At 50.9% G+C, this 12861-nt stretch overlaps 1 protein-coding gene across 1 annotated transcript in view; it reads right to left on the bottom strand.

Annotated features, from left to right (window-relative positions):
• The window catches only part of NEO1 (neogenin 1), a 168061-nt gene that overhangs the window by 28526 nt on the left and 126674 nt on the right, over nucleotides 1-12861 (bottom strand). Inside the window, 8 exon segments of the mRNA XM_039557898.1 lie at nucleotides 142-202; nucleotides 204-337; nucleotides 3038-3148; nucleotides 4622-4766; nucleotides 5148-5197; nucleotides 8744-8882; nucleotides 9822-9970; nucleotides 10431-10585. Of these exon segments, the coding sequence (XP_039413832.1) occupies nucleotides 142-202; nucleotides 204-337; nucleotides 3038-3148; nucleotides 4622-4766; nucleotides 5148-5197; nucleotides 8744-8882; nucleotides 9822-9970; nucleotides 10431-10585 (944 nt within the window).

A 12861-nucleotide genomic window follows, 5' to 3' on the forward strand; every position in this document is an offset into this window, starting at 1 on the left:
ATGCTGGTGACATTTCAGTCCCTTTTTCTCCTGCAGCTCTGCACGGAGCGCGGGGAGCTCGGGCTGCTGCTCACGTGGAAACTGTTTAAGGAGCACTGAGGGGGGCTGGCATGGGGCCCAGAGCACGTTCCCTGCACTCACCCAGGTTCTCTATGGTGTAGTATCTCTGTTTGTAGTCCACCTTGATGGTCTGGGCGTGGGGGGCTGCCGATGCCGTAGCCGATGGCGTAGCCCCTGACCACCACGTCCTGGTTCTCGGGCGGGGTCCAGCTGACCACGATGCTGGTGACCAGCGGCCGCACGTGCAGGGAGCTGGGCACCTCGGGCACGCGGGTCTCTGCAGGGAAAGGGAGGCATCGCAAGGCCTTCTCTCAAATAAAGGCAATGACATGGAGAATGTGAGGCAGGAAGGTCAAACAAGGCACTTCTGTGTGCTGGAATGAGCACAGTGAAACTTTGGTGTGCACGAGAGAGCAAAGAGCTCCAGGAGCAGGATATTAACATCACACTGCAGTAGACCTTCCCTTTAAAAGGAAGGACAGTTGTACTGAAGCTCAGGGGGTTGGGATAGTTTTGTATCAGACCTGCTTAGGCGTTTTGGATGGTAGCCCACGTTGTCACCCATTCTTCCAAATATGCGCCAGTTTTATCCCAACCTTCCCCTCCACAAATTCATCTACTTTCAGTTCTATCATATTCCTTACTCGTGGGTATTACAATAATTACATGGAAAATTCTGGTGATGAAGGAAAGGCTCCTGAGCTGGCTGTAGCACTAAATAGGATATTCCACAGCTTTAAGAACTGCACTGCAACGGGTTCTCCTCACTTGTCCTACCGTTTGTCGCTGCCTAAATCCTTGGATTCCCATAATTCATAAACTACAAGCAGGAACTACACAGCCATCCTAGAAGTTCAGAAAATACAGAGCCCACCTTCATATGTTCAAACCCTTCCTCCAAAAGCAACACAAGTCTCACCGCATCCCACAGAGACACGGAATGTGGCTCCCTAACAGCAGAACACTTCCCCAACGTGCCACTGTAAGCCTCTAATGTTTCTCCTAAGAGGCTTTTCCCCACTGTTGACTGGAACCTAAAAGCAATCTCCCAACTGTCCCTGGAGTGTCCCTAACTTTGGGTTCACTTCTCGAAAATGAAATAAATCCTTTTGTCGGGTGCCGGCGGATTAGGGATAATTCCCCGCAACAGCAACTGAGCTCCCCACTCCAAATGGAATCAAGGACTTGTGCTTCCTGCAGGGATTTCGTTTTAATGAAACACGCTGCATTTCTCTACAAACATTTAATAAAGCACCACAACAGGATTATTTGGATCACAGCACAGCCCTGGCCCCCAGCCCGGGGAGCTCTTGGGCTGCTGCTGACACAGCCCAGCAGTTCCAGTCCCCAGCACAGCTCCAACGGCAGCAGCAGAGGTGACATTTCCACTGCACTGGGGACAAACTCTGTACAACTGTTCAACACCTCCTGCTCTGCACTCAGGGGGACCCTGCTCCGACTCCAACATGGAATCGTAACACTCCTGCTCCCCTTTCCCTCCATGGGACTCCCCTGTGACTTATTTTGTATTTGAACTCAAAAAGCAGCTGTGGAATAAAAAGAAAGGTTGCCTCGTGCGTCTGCTGAACCTAAGAAATGCAAGATGAGCTGTAAATGCATTTGCATGGTGTTAAAATTATCCACATGAGCTTTCTAAAGGAAGAAGCCCAAAAAATGCAGTGTGCACACACAGGCCTCACAGGTGTATGCAGAGTTAGGTGAATATTATGTTATGTTGTCTTAAATGTCAATTTTAATTACTTTATTCAATGGAAAGAATGTGTACAAAGTCAGATTTCCTGTAACATTCTCAGGGGAAAAAATTTAAATGACAAAACCAACAGAGAAGGAAAAGGTTCTTTTTCCTCTTCCTCCTTCTGCCCTGTTTAAATCTAAATGTAACCCTGGTGCTGCCCTCTGGCAGAGTGGTGTTAACTCCAGTTCAGGGACACTTCCATCACCCTGTGAGGTGCTTGTTTCCAGAGCTCTGCCCCGCTCCGGGGACCTGGCAGCTCCAGGGGTGTGTCACATCCACTCAGGGGCCGACAGGCACACGGGTCAAGGGATTTCCAGTACTCAGACCCCTGAACTGCTCTGTTCACACCAGAGCACGAGCAGCAGGAGGACCAGGATTAAGATGAGCATCAGCTTTGCCCAGGCAGAGATGGGAGCAGGGTTTTCCAGGTTTCCCGAGCCGGCTGCCCAAGGATACTCCAGCAGCAGAGAGCAAATGTTGACACATTTCCATTATTCCAGCTCCAGCTGCCAGGATCGCTGGGCCTGCTCTGACCCAGCACACCAATCCATGGACTTGGTGGAACAGACTCTCTGTTGAGCAGAACCCTTTGCAGCACACGCAGAGAGCTTTGGAATATCCCATTTAATGCTCCAACAAGCTCAGCAACGTTTCTGCCGTCATCAGAATTAATACTTATTCTAATGATTACTATTTATGTAATTATTCTAATACCCACAATTTCAATATAATTATTTAATCCTCACAACAGAATTTCTGATGGGAGACATGGTGCAGACTAGCCCACCACTACGGAAAATATATAATTCATCTCCCTTTTCTTCTGTGCAAAGTAAGTTTCTGTGGGTCAAAGAAAGCACAGCACCAGCACGGGGGTAAGACTGCAAAGGGCTGAGAGTGAGAAGGTTTTCCATGATTTCTTTCCTACTGTGACATCTCACTGTCACTAGAAATTAGTATTTCTTAGCAGAAAGCACTTGGTGCCAATATCCAGCACGACGAAGTGTAGAAGCAGGGCTTCATTTCAAGCCACTTTATCGACTTGGCAAGAATTTTCAGTTAAAATAGAAATTGATGTCACTTAATCCTTAATAAACCCCACTGTACACCTAGAAGAGAAGTGAAACCACAGAGGTTTGCCTTTCCAAGAGGCAGTGAGATGGCAGTGAAATGACATGGATGAACTCCCAGCTCTGCTGGCCCAGCCCCAGGGTCTCTCACCGTCCAGGTCGCTCTCGAAGGTCTCGGCTGTCACCCAGTCGGTGGCGGGGCCGGTGCCGTTGACGGTCATGGCGGCCACGCGGAAGCTGTACTCGGTGCCTCGCTCCAGCCCTGCGGGACGGGGCACGATTCCCACAGAGCCCATTAAACCCGGGATAACCCACGGCAGCCACGGATAACCCAGCCTTCCACCCCCGCCGCCCCCACGGCCTCAGGCCTGTTTGCAGCCATGCTTTAACTTCGGGCTGCTGATTAGTTTAATTAATGAGTTTTAAGAACAGGAACACCCCCACCATCACCAAACCTAGGGGTGAGCAGCTGAGCAAACTCATGCACTTGTTTAATGTATGTACTAAAAAATCAGAGCACTGGGAAAAGGCACTCAAAATTTGATATATGGAACCTCTCCAGCAGGTTTCATTGCTGGCAAAAATGTACTGGAATTACAGGAATATCTCAATTCTGTGAGAAAACTGGGACTTACTAAGTCACAGCTGGAGTTTCTGAGAAAAAAACCAGAGTATCTTGTGAGAAACTCTTCTAGAATTTCCCAGTTTCTTCTCTTTTGACCAAGCATTTGTTTACAGAGATTTTAAAGAGGAACACAATGCATTGTTGCTCCTGTTCTCATGCACTGCTTGCTCCTGCTCAACACAACTGTAGCTCTAGTAGCAACTCATGCCTGACACTAAGTGATGGACTAGGCTGGATTTTTAAGTGTACAAAAGGATAAAAGCATTCCATTTAGAATATTCCATGGACATGAGGTGGGATATTTCAGGGATGCCCAAGGTCAGCTGTTCCCAGGGCTTGGAGCTGGGCCCAGGTGCCTGTGCCAACCCTGCCCAGCCCCTGCTCCTTTGCCCCCCTCCTCCACACCTCCATCTCTGGCATTTGGGCACAGTGAGCCCAGGGTCACCTTCTCCAGGCCTTTTATAAACAGTTTATAAGAATTATCCAGTCCACTTAGCAAATCCACGGCCAAATCAGAGCTAGGAATCAGGTCACCAGACCACAGGCACCGCCTGCAGCCCACATGACCCCAGAGCTCCTTTGGGAGCTGCTTCTGTTTGCCTTCCAAGGCAGGAAACCCAGGAAAACCTGTTCCTGACCTTCTAAACACAGCCAGGCACCGCTGGGGAGGACAGGACCCCACAGGAACCCCACAGAATCCTGTCCCTGACCTTCTAAACACAGCCAGGCACCGCTGGGGAGGACAGGGCCCTGCAGGAACCCCACAGAATCCTGTCCCTGAGGCTCTAAACACAGCCAGGCACCGCTGGGGAAGACAGGGCCCTGCAGGAACCCCACAGAATCCTGTCCCTGACCTTCTAAACACAGCCAGGCACCCCTGGGGAGGACAGGACCCCACAGGAACCCCACAGAATCCTGTCCCTGACCTTCTAAACACAGCCAGGCACCCCTGGGGAGGACAGGACCCCACAGGAACCCCACAGAATCCTGTCCCTGACCATCTAAACACAGCCAGGGGAGGACAGGACCCCAAAGGAACCCCACAGAATCCTGTCCCTGAGCCTCTAAACACAGCCAGGCACCGCTGGGGAGGAGACAGGTCGTGCTCACCTTCGATGAGCTGCGAGAGCTGGGTGCCCCCCACGCTCTCGGTCACGTCACTCTTGCGGGAAACCTTCCGGTAGCGGATTTTGTACCCCGTGATTTGCCCACTCTGGGTCCCGGCAGGAGGGGGCTGCCACTGCAGCAGGATGCTCTGGGGAAGGCAGCACAGGGAGGTATTCGAAAAAAGTCTTTAGGAAAGGCTTTAAAAAAATCTCCACTCACAATCCCAAAGGCACAATGGCCGAGAATTCCATTTTCTCTTCCCAAGTGCCCGAGGCACTCCGAAGCGTGGCTGTGGCAGGGATGCCAGCTCTGATCCTTCATTAGAGCCCTTCCATCGTTAGCACCGTCACTGAGTCCCACCACAGCCAGCCCCCAGCTGGACTGCAGCTTCTCCAAGCCCCACATTCAGATATTCTCTATAAAGAGCTCAAAAGCTGCATGGGAGGAAGAAGACCCAAAATGTGGCCAATCTAATACCCTCCCCAGCCTTTTATTTACCCACTGGCAGCAGGAAATCCTCCAATCTTACCTTGGAATTCCGTACCTCCAGCGTTAGATTCTGCGGTGGAGCACTGGGGACTGGAAACATTAAAGGAATTAAAGCTCCAAAAGTTGCAAACGTTGTACTTCCACACCCAACTACTCTCTGCTCTCATCTGCTATGGAAGTACAAACCATTCTGCTTTAAGGCACCACATAAAGGAACTACGCACCCTCCCACAGGCACTTTCTGACACAGTGAATGGCTGAGCAGGGTTCTGTATTTCCATCATGAAGAAAAACTCTTTATTCAGGGCTGTGTTATCATACCTATCTAAATAAAGTGTGTTTTGTATTTAAAAGCACTTCTCAAACTCTCTGAGGAGGTATCCTGTCCAGCTCTTTCCCAAGGCACATCTTTAATGAACACACTGCTTGACTGGGGGAACAACCCACGTTTCAATTTCTGGCCTGGATTTTTTTATCCTGCTTTTCTGTACGAGGAATGCTCCAAGTGACCAGGCCCTGTGACAGTGAGGAGGTGAAGGGCACCCCAGACACTGGGGCTGCCTTTGAACTCCCACCCTTTGCTTGTTCTGTACTCGCTGCTCATAGCAGTGAAATCTGAAGAGGGAAGGGAAGAAAAACCCTGGGAGCAGGGAATTCCTTGTGGCACCCCAGCAAATGCTGGCCCCTGGGAGACCTGAGGCTGCCCTGGCAGGAAGGGGAGGCTCCGGTGAAGCACAAGGATGGCCAAGGAGCACAGGGATGAAGAGGATGAGGACTGCTCCAGCCTGAAGAATTCATTTTCCAAATAACTCAGCCCAGCCACACTGACAGCCCAGAGAACCCCCCTGAGGGCATGAAGTGAGGAAGAGGGAAAGGCTCACTGGGATGGGGTGAAACAAACCCCCCTCACCCACCACCCCACGGCAGAAATGGAGAGCAGCAGGATTTGCCTTCCCTTCCCTTGCCAACCCAGCTGAGCCTGAAATCACCACAGCTGGGAATAAGAGCTACAGGCCTGAGGAGCAGCACAGTGAGGAGGGGATGATCCAAAGCCAGGCTTTCTTTGCTCCTCCAGTGCCACCCCTGCCATGGCAGGGACACCTCCCACTGTCCCAGGCTGCTCCAAGCCCCATCCAGCCTGGCCTTGAGCACTGCCAGGGATCCAGGGGCAGCCACAGCTGCTCTGGGCACCCTGTGCCAGGGCCTCCCCACCCTCACTGGGATGAACAGGGATTTCCTACGGAAAGGCATCTCCTGGAGTGGGACAGCACAGCAGCCAGGCAGGAGCACCAGGACACGCCAGGATGGCTCAGAGACTGTGAGGGAAGGGCCTCAGTCAGGCTGTGAGGCTCAGATTCCATTCCCAGCTGTAATCCCTGATCAGGAATTCCAGGAGAGGAGAAGCAATCCTCAGGAGCAGCACATAAACCTGGGTTCAAATGGTAATACCTGCTGTTATCCCTGCAACAAGGCACTGTAACAGATTAGGAGCAAAAAGCTACATAAAAATGCAGATGCTTTGTTAAAGCAGGGCTGAAGGAAGCTTAGGGAGAAATCCCTGCGGGGAACACGGAGATTGCTCCTGGACACCGCAACAGGAAAACACGGGGGAAAACGTGCACCATTTCAGGAAGATTTGAGAGCTGCAGGGTTATGAGACTGCAAGAAGCAAGATGACATCCTTCAGAGAGCTTTAGAAAATAAGTACCTATAGGTTAAGTGTGAAAACCCAAGTTGGAGAAGACAGAGCTCCAGGAAAACTTCAAAATGACATTGTAAGTAATAATAAATTCTTCTTCAAACAACCAAGGAGCTGGCAGCCCTTCAGAGAAATCAGTGAGCAAATGGTCAGGTAGGGCAGAAAAAGACAAAGATAAGGGCACACAAGTCTCTCCTTGCACTGGCAGTGAGGGGAAGGGAGAGGTTTCCATGACACCCTTCCAAAGGATTCCCATGGTCTCTGCAACTGAAATGTCCGTGTGAGGCACTGTGGAAGAGTCAGAGGAAGGGAACAGCAGCCTCTTGCCAGGGCTACTTGTTATCCATGCAGGAATTCTCAAGGAACTGGGCAATGAAACAGCTGCAAGGCTTCTGTAACCCCTCCCAGTTAATCTGATACCAGAGGTGGCAAAGTGGTGCCAGCATTAAAAGGGGACCACTCAAACTCCACCTGCTGGGTCAGAAACTTCCATCAAATCAACCAAAGTAACTACAAAGCATGAAACTGAGAGAGCAGGAGCCAGAACAAGAGCAGAATAGGGACTTCTCCCTCTTTCAAGGGAAATCCCTTCAATTTTAAGCAATGAGGGATGGGAGGGAAGTGCATCCTGGAGTAAGGAGCTGGGTGAAAGGAAGGCACAGGGGGAGATGAGCTGGGGAGACCCCACGGTGTGATCCTGTAAAGAACTGCACAACGACCTCAGGATGCTTCCTCTCACTGCTCAGAAGAGCCAAAAAAGCTCCTCAAATGCAAGTAATGCCTCACTTGTACCTTTGATACCATTTCAGTCCCCTCGACCTGCGTTTTTAAAACAAAGGAGAAAAGGAACCTGGAGAAAAGTTCAGGAAGGGGCACTAAAGGTTGGACCAGCTTCCACAGGAGAAACGGGTAACCATTCCTGAGCCTGTGGAATCTGGAAAATGGATGAACTGGGGAGACCACAGCAAAGGTCCGCAGAACGAGGAGTGGGACAGAGGAATAATCAGGGGATGCTGAGTATTCCCTCTTTCAGGAGCACAGCCCCCGGCAACAAGAGACACCAACACAGAGCAGGGGCAGAACAGACACAAAGCGGGGATTTTTCAGAGGAAATTTATCTGTGGAAACTTTGTCCCCTTGATGTTGTGGATAAAGGCTGGTGTGGGTTCAAGAAGATGCTGACAGGGTCTCGTGGAAGAGAAACTGAATGAGGAAATACACAGAAACCAACTGCAAAGTCAGGAAGTGCCCCAGAAACAGACCTGGACTCAGAGTTTGGGACAATATTCCTCTCTGCTCCTGGGCACTCCTAGGGAGAGGATTCCAGGCCCCGCTCCCTTTCTCCCTGAATGTTCTTACATATAAACTTCCCTCTAACAAATGTAAGTTCTCATTAACTCTGATCACTCTGCAGTTGCTCGTGTGTCTCTGTTTGCTCCCATCACCTCTTTATCTGCCTTATAAAAAGCACTGGCCTCACATCCTGCTCTCACCACTCTATGCAATGGATTTAACAATACCTCTGCTGGGCTACAAACACAGGAACACAACTAAAACAAAACCACTCCAAACCCAAGAGTCTGCTCATATGTGAAAATGTGAGAGAACCTAGGAAGTAATTTGGAGCTGCTGCCTTCAGTCTATTTTTTTTTTTTTTTCTGTCCACGCTCTGTGTAGGCTCAATAATCCATGAAATAAACAGCTCATGCTGGAATGAAGGACACCACTGTTCTGGAATCACAACCCCAGACCCTTCTGCAGGTGTAGCAATTTTCCCTCACCCAATTCTGGAAGGCCTCCGGGGGGATTCCGACCATGAACAGCCACATGCAACAACGAGCAAACCCCGTAAAAGTCTGGTTAAAGATTCACTTGTCGGAAATTGCTGGATAATTCCCGGAAAAACCCCGAAACGCAAAGGAGCGGAGCGGCTTTACCGTCTGACAGGGTCCGCACCACAACGTCGTGGGTGGAGACGCCGGGGCCGTGCTTGTTGTAGGCGACCACGCGGAAGCTGTACTCGGTGAACTTCTTCAGCCCGCTGACCGTGTGGGACAGGCCCCCCACGTCCACGTCCTGTCCCCAACGACACCCCAGGGCAAGCTCGGGTCAGCTCTGCAGTGCCACCAACACCCACAGAGCCCCTGCACAGCTCAGGGCCCACGGCAGGGCTGGCACCTCTGTGTCACCTTCAGGCGCAGCCAGGACGTGGGAGGATGCCAGCTCTGAGTTTCCAGGAGAAAATTCTCCCTGTCCTATTAAATCCTAACATGGATACTGGTCCTGGACATGAAAAGGGACCTGGAAACTCTCAAAACCATCATAATATATATCACTGTAACTGAAATAGTGGGATGCAGAAGTAGAAAAGGAAACAGACCTATCTAAAAATCGATGCAAAAAATATTTAAAAGCTAAGACAAATATTCTTCCCTTTGCTTTTTAAAGCTGGAATGATACTGATATGCAATCAGATGGGAATGTGCCTGTGAGGACTGGGATTAATCCTCATTATTCTCAGGTGGCAGCCCATACTTCTACAGAACACACTGAAAGCTTCAGTGGAATACTAAGAAAATCAAATTAATTAGATGCTCAGCAATATCAAAACATCAATCACTGGGTCCAAGAACTCAAGAAAGTTCGGATTAGGGATCATGCCAAAATCAGTAGTTAGCCTGAATTGCTAAAACCCAGCCCATAACTCTGTGCAAGCATCTTTTATATCATCTGCACCAGAACAGCTCGACAATGACACGGCTGTTCTCTGCCCTCTCCCCTCGGGATATCATGGAATTCCCCAAAAGCTACTTGATGTTGACAAATACCAAAACAGGGCACCACCAAAAAAATGGATTTCATTCCCAGCCCAGACACAACCGCTTCATGCTGGAGTTCTGATTTTACATTATTTCCCATAGCTGAGGCTAAAGGATTCAGCGTGTTAGAAAAGCAAACCCTTCCCAGGGGTCCGCAGCAGCTCGGGGCAGTTTGGGCGGTGCAGCAGCCCCGTACCTGCTCCGTGTCCTGCCCCTTCTCCATGTAGTAGAGTTTGTAGTTCTGGATGTCGCCGTTGCCCGAGAGCGGCGTCTCCCAGGTGACGGTGACGGAGGTGGGGGAGCCGGAGAAGGCGCGGATGTTGGGAGCGGGGCCGGGCAGCTGGACTGCAACACAAGGGGGAACTCTGTTAGTCCTGAGCCTGGAGTGCCCACCCCTGGCCAGCAGCCCAGGAAAAGGGGGGATTTTTTCTCATTCCACATGGATCCACCGTGGGGTGGAAAGGTGGGATCAAATTTCCAAAGGAGATCCTGCTCCCTGGGTCCCTTTTGTCTGGAATGACCCTAACAAGGGACTTGGCATTTGCCTAGAGTTTTCCCTTTTTCAGTTAATGGCCATTCAGAAGTATTCCACTTATACCAGTTTAGGGAATTCAGCAAGGAATGTCCCATCAGTTCTTAATGGTGACAATAAATCCCACAATCCCACCAACCTGGAAAATCTTTGGAAACTGTGGTTTGCAAGTACAACTTTTAAAGAACATCAAATTCTGGGAAAGGTTGTGAATAGGGAGAAAAAAAAATAAAATCAGTATCGATCCCAAAGTGAGGAAAACTCCAGGCTCACCCTCCGGCTGCGTTGCCACCTTGAGCGGTGCCGAGCTCTCACCAGGGCCGTGCCTGTTCTGGGCCACAACCCGGAACACATAAACTGTCTCTGGCATCAGGTTCTGGATCATCACCTGTGTCTCTCCAGGACGACTCGTGTTTTCCACACGTTCCCTTTGGGAAACAAAAGGGTTGTGCACAGACACCAGCACTGATTAGTAAATGAGGAGTAGCTGCTCCTGAGGCACGTCCCGTCTGAGCGTACCCGGTGTGCAAATGACGTGGGATTTACACCGTGCCCCCTGCCCCACACCACAGCCACGTGCCAGAAGTGCTGCTGACAAACTGCTCCCAATTTTGCAACTTCTCTTTGCACAGAACCGAACGCACTGAAGGAACAGAATCAATTACACTTGACACCCCCAAACTCGGAGTGGTTTCTTTGTTATTCCCGTGACAGCAAGTGATAATTCACAGTGACAGTTTATCCTACAGCTCGGGAGCCAGCACAGAAACCATTTTAGCAGCACGCGCAGTCTGGCGAGATTTAGGGCACTCCTGTTAATATTGTGGGGCTGCTTTTTGGGAATTTTTCAAAGGAGCTGTTTTAATGTGTTCTTCTACCTCCAGCCTTCCCTCGGCTCCTGGCTGGTGTTTGGATTTGTTTGGAACACCCAGGGCATGGCCAGGGCACTGACACTGCTTCCACACACAGAGTGCAACACCCAGGGCACGGCCAGGGCACTGACACTGCTTCCACACACAGAGTGCAACACCCAGGGCACGGCAATGGCACTGACACTGCTTCCACACACACAGTGGAACACCCAGGGCATGGCAATGGCACTGACACTGCTTCCACACACACAGTGGAACACCCAGGGCACGGCCAGGGCACTGACACTGCTTCCACACACACAGTGGAACACCCAGGGCATGGCAATGGCACTGACACTGCTTCCACACACAGAGTGCAACACCCAGGACATTGCAATGGCACTGACACTGCTTCCACACACACAGTGGAACACCCAGGGCATGGCAATGGCACTGACACTGCTTCCACACACACAGTGGAACACCCAGGGCACGGCCAGGGCACTGACACTGCTTCCACACACACAGTGGAACACCCAGGGCACGGCCAGGGCACTGACACTGCTTCCACACACAGAGTGGAACACCCAGGGCATGGCAATGGCACTGACACTGCTTCCACACACAGAGTGCAACACCCAGGGCATGGCAATGGCACTGACACTGCTTCCACACACAGAGTGGAACACCCAGGGCATGGCAATGGCACTGACACTGCTTCCACACACAGAGTGCAACACCCAGGGCATTGCAATGGCACTGACACTGCTTCCACACACACAGTGGAACACCCAGGGCATGGCAATGGCACTGACACTGCTTCCACACACACAGTGGAGGCAAAGCAGCTTCTGTTGGACCCAAGTGGAAATTCCAACCTCCAGCAATGTGTGGAGACAGGTCCAGGCTACCAGACCCCACCCACAGAAGGGATACACTTGGCATGGGAAGGGGCATCTCTGCCAGGCCAGCATTTTGCGAGCTGGAAGCCCTAACCCAGCTGGGAGCACACAGGTCGTGTGCGGGGCACCTGGAAGGGGCATTGTTGGTGCTCAGTGACCTCCATCAACCCTGGCACCGGAACACGACGTTCCCCCTGCGGAACGAGGCCTCTGCCAAAACCCATCCAGGAAACTGCATCTGTTCTTATCAGGGATTGAGGGGAAGATTAGGAGATTAATCATTAATTCAGGGCAGCCTTTATTCCAAGGCACTGCCTGCACCTGAGCTCGCTCGGAGCTGCATCTGGGTAACGCCGGCTGTCCTTCCCTGGGAAGGAGCTCCCCGCTCCCTGTGAACGCCAAGGATTCCGACAGGAGCAATCAGAAACTTCCCACTGAGCAAATGCAGGGCACTGTGCCTGCTCTGAGCACCATCCTGCCCCTCTGGGCTGCCAGGCTCCCCGTGGGACAGGGACGGGCAGGGACAGGCCGGTCTCGGCCCCACTGACACCTGTTAAAGCATTTCTGACACAGGAACTCCAGCAGAACCATCCCAGTCTCCCCTTCCTCCTTTCCAGGCACTCTGCTTCAGTTTCTATCATGGAAATACGATGCCAAAACCCCCATTTCTAATTTATTTCTTTTTACATCCACCGGTGTGGTTGATTTAGCAGAACTTGGCTGAAAACATTCTGAAATCCCTGTTGGTTTCTGCACTGTTACCCTGTATCTATAGAGAGGGGAACAGTGCACTCTCTGTAACTAAACACCTACTTACACTCATTTTCTAGAATGTTCCCCTTCATAAGCTCAGCTAAAATGGCACTGCATAAACAGCTTCATTTATTTCAGCTTTTTATTAATTTTCATTGCTAATTTTTCCACTTCTAGCACAACATTTTCTTGAAAACA

Source organism: Corvus cornix, chromosome 10 (genome assembly GCF_000738735.6).
Source record: "Corvus cornix cornix isolate S_Up_H32 chromosome 10, ASM73873v5, whole genome shotgun sequence".
NCBI lineage: Eukaryota > Metazoa > Chordata > Aves > Passeriformes > Corvidae > Corvus > Corvus cornix.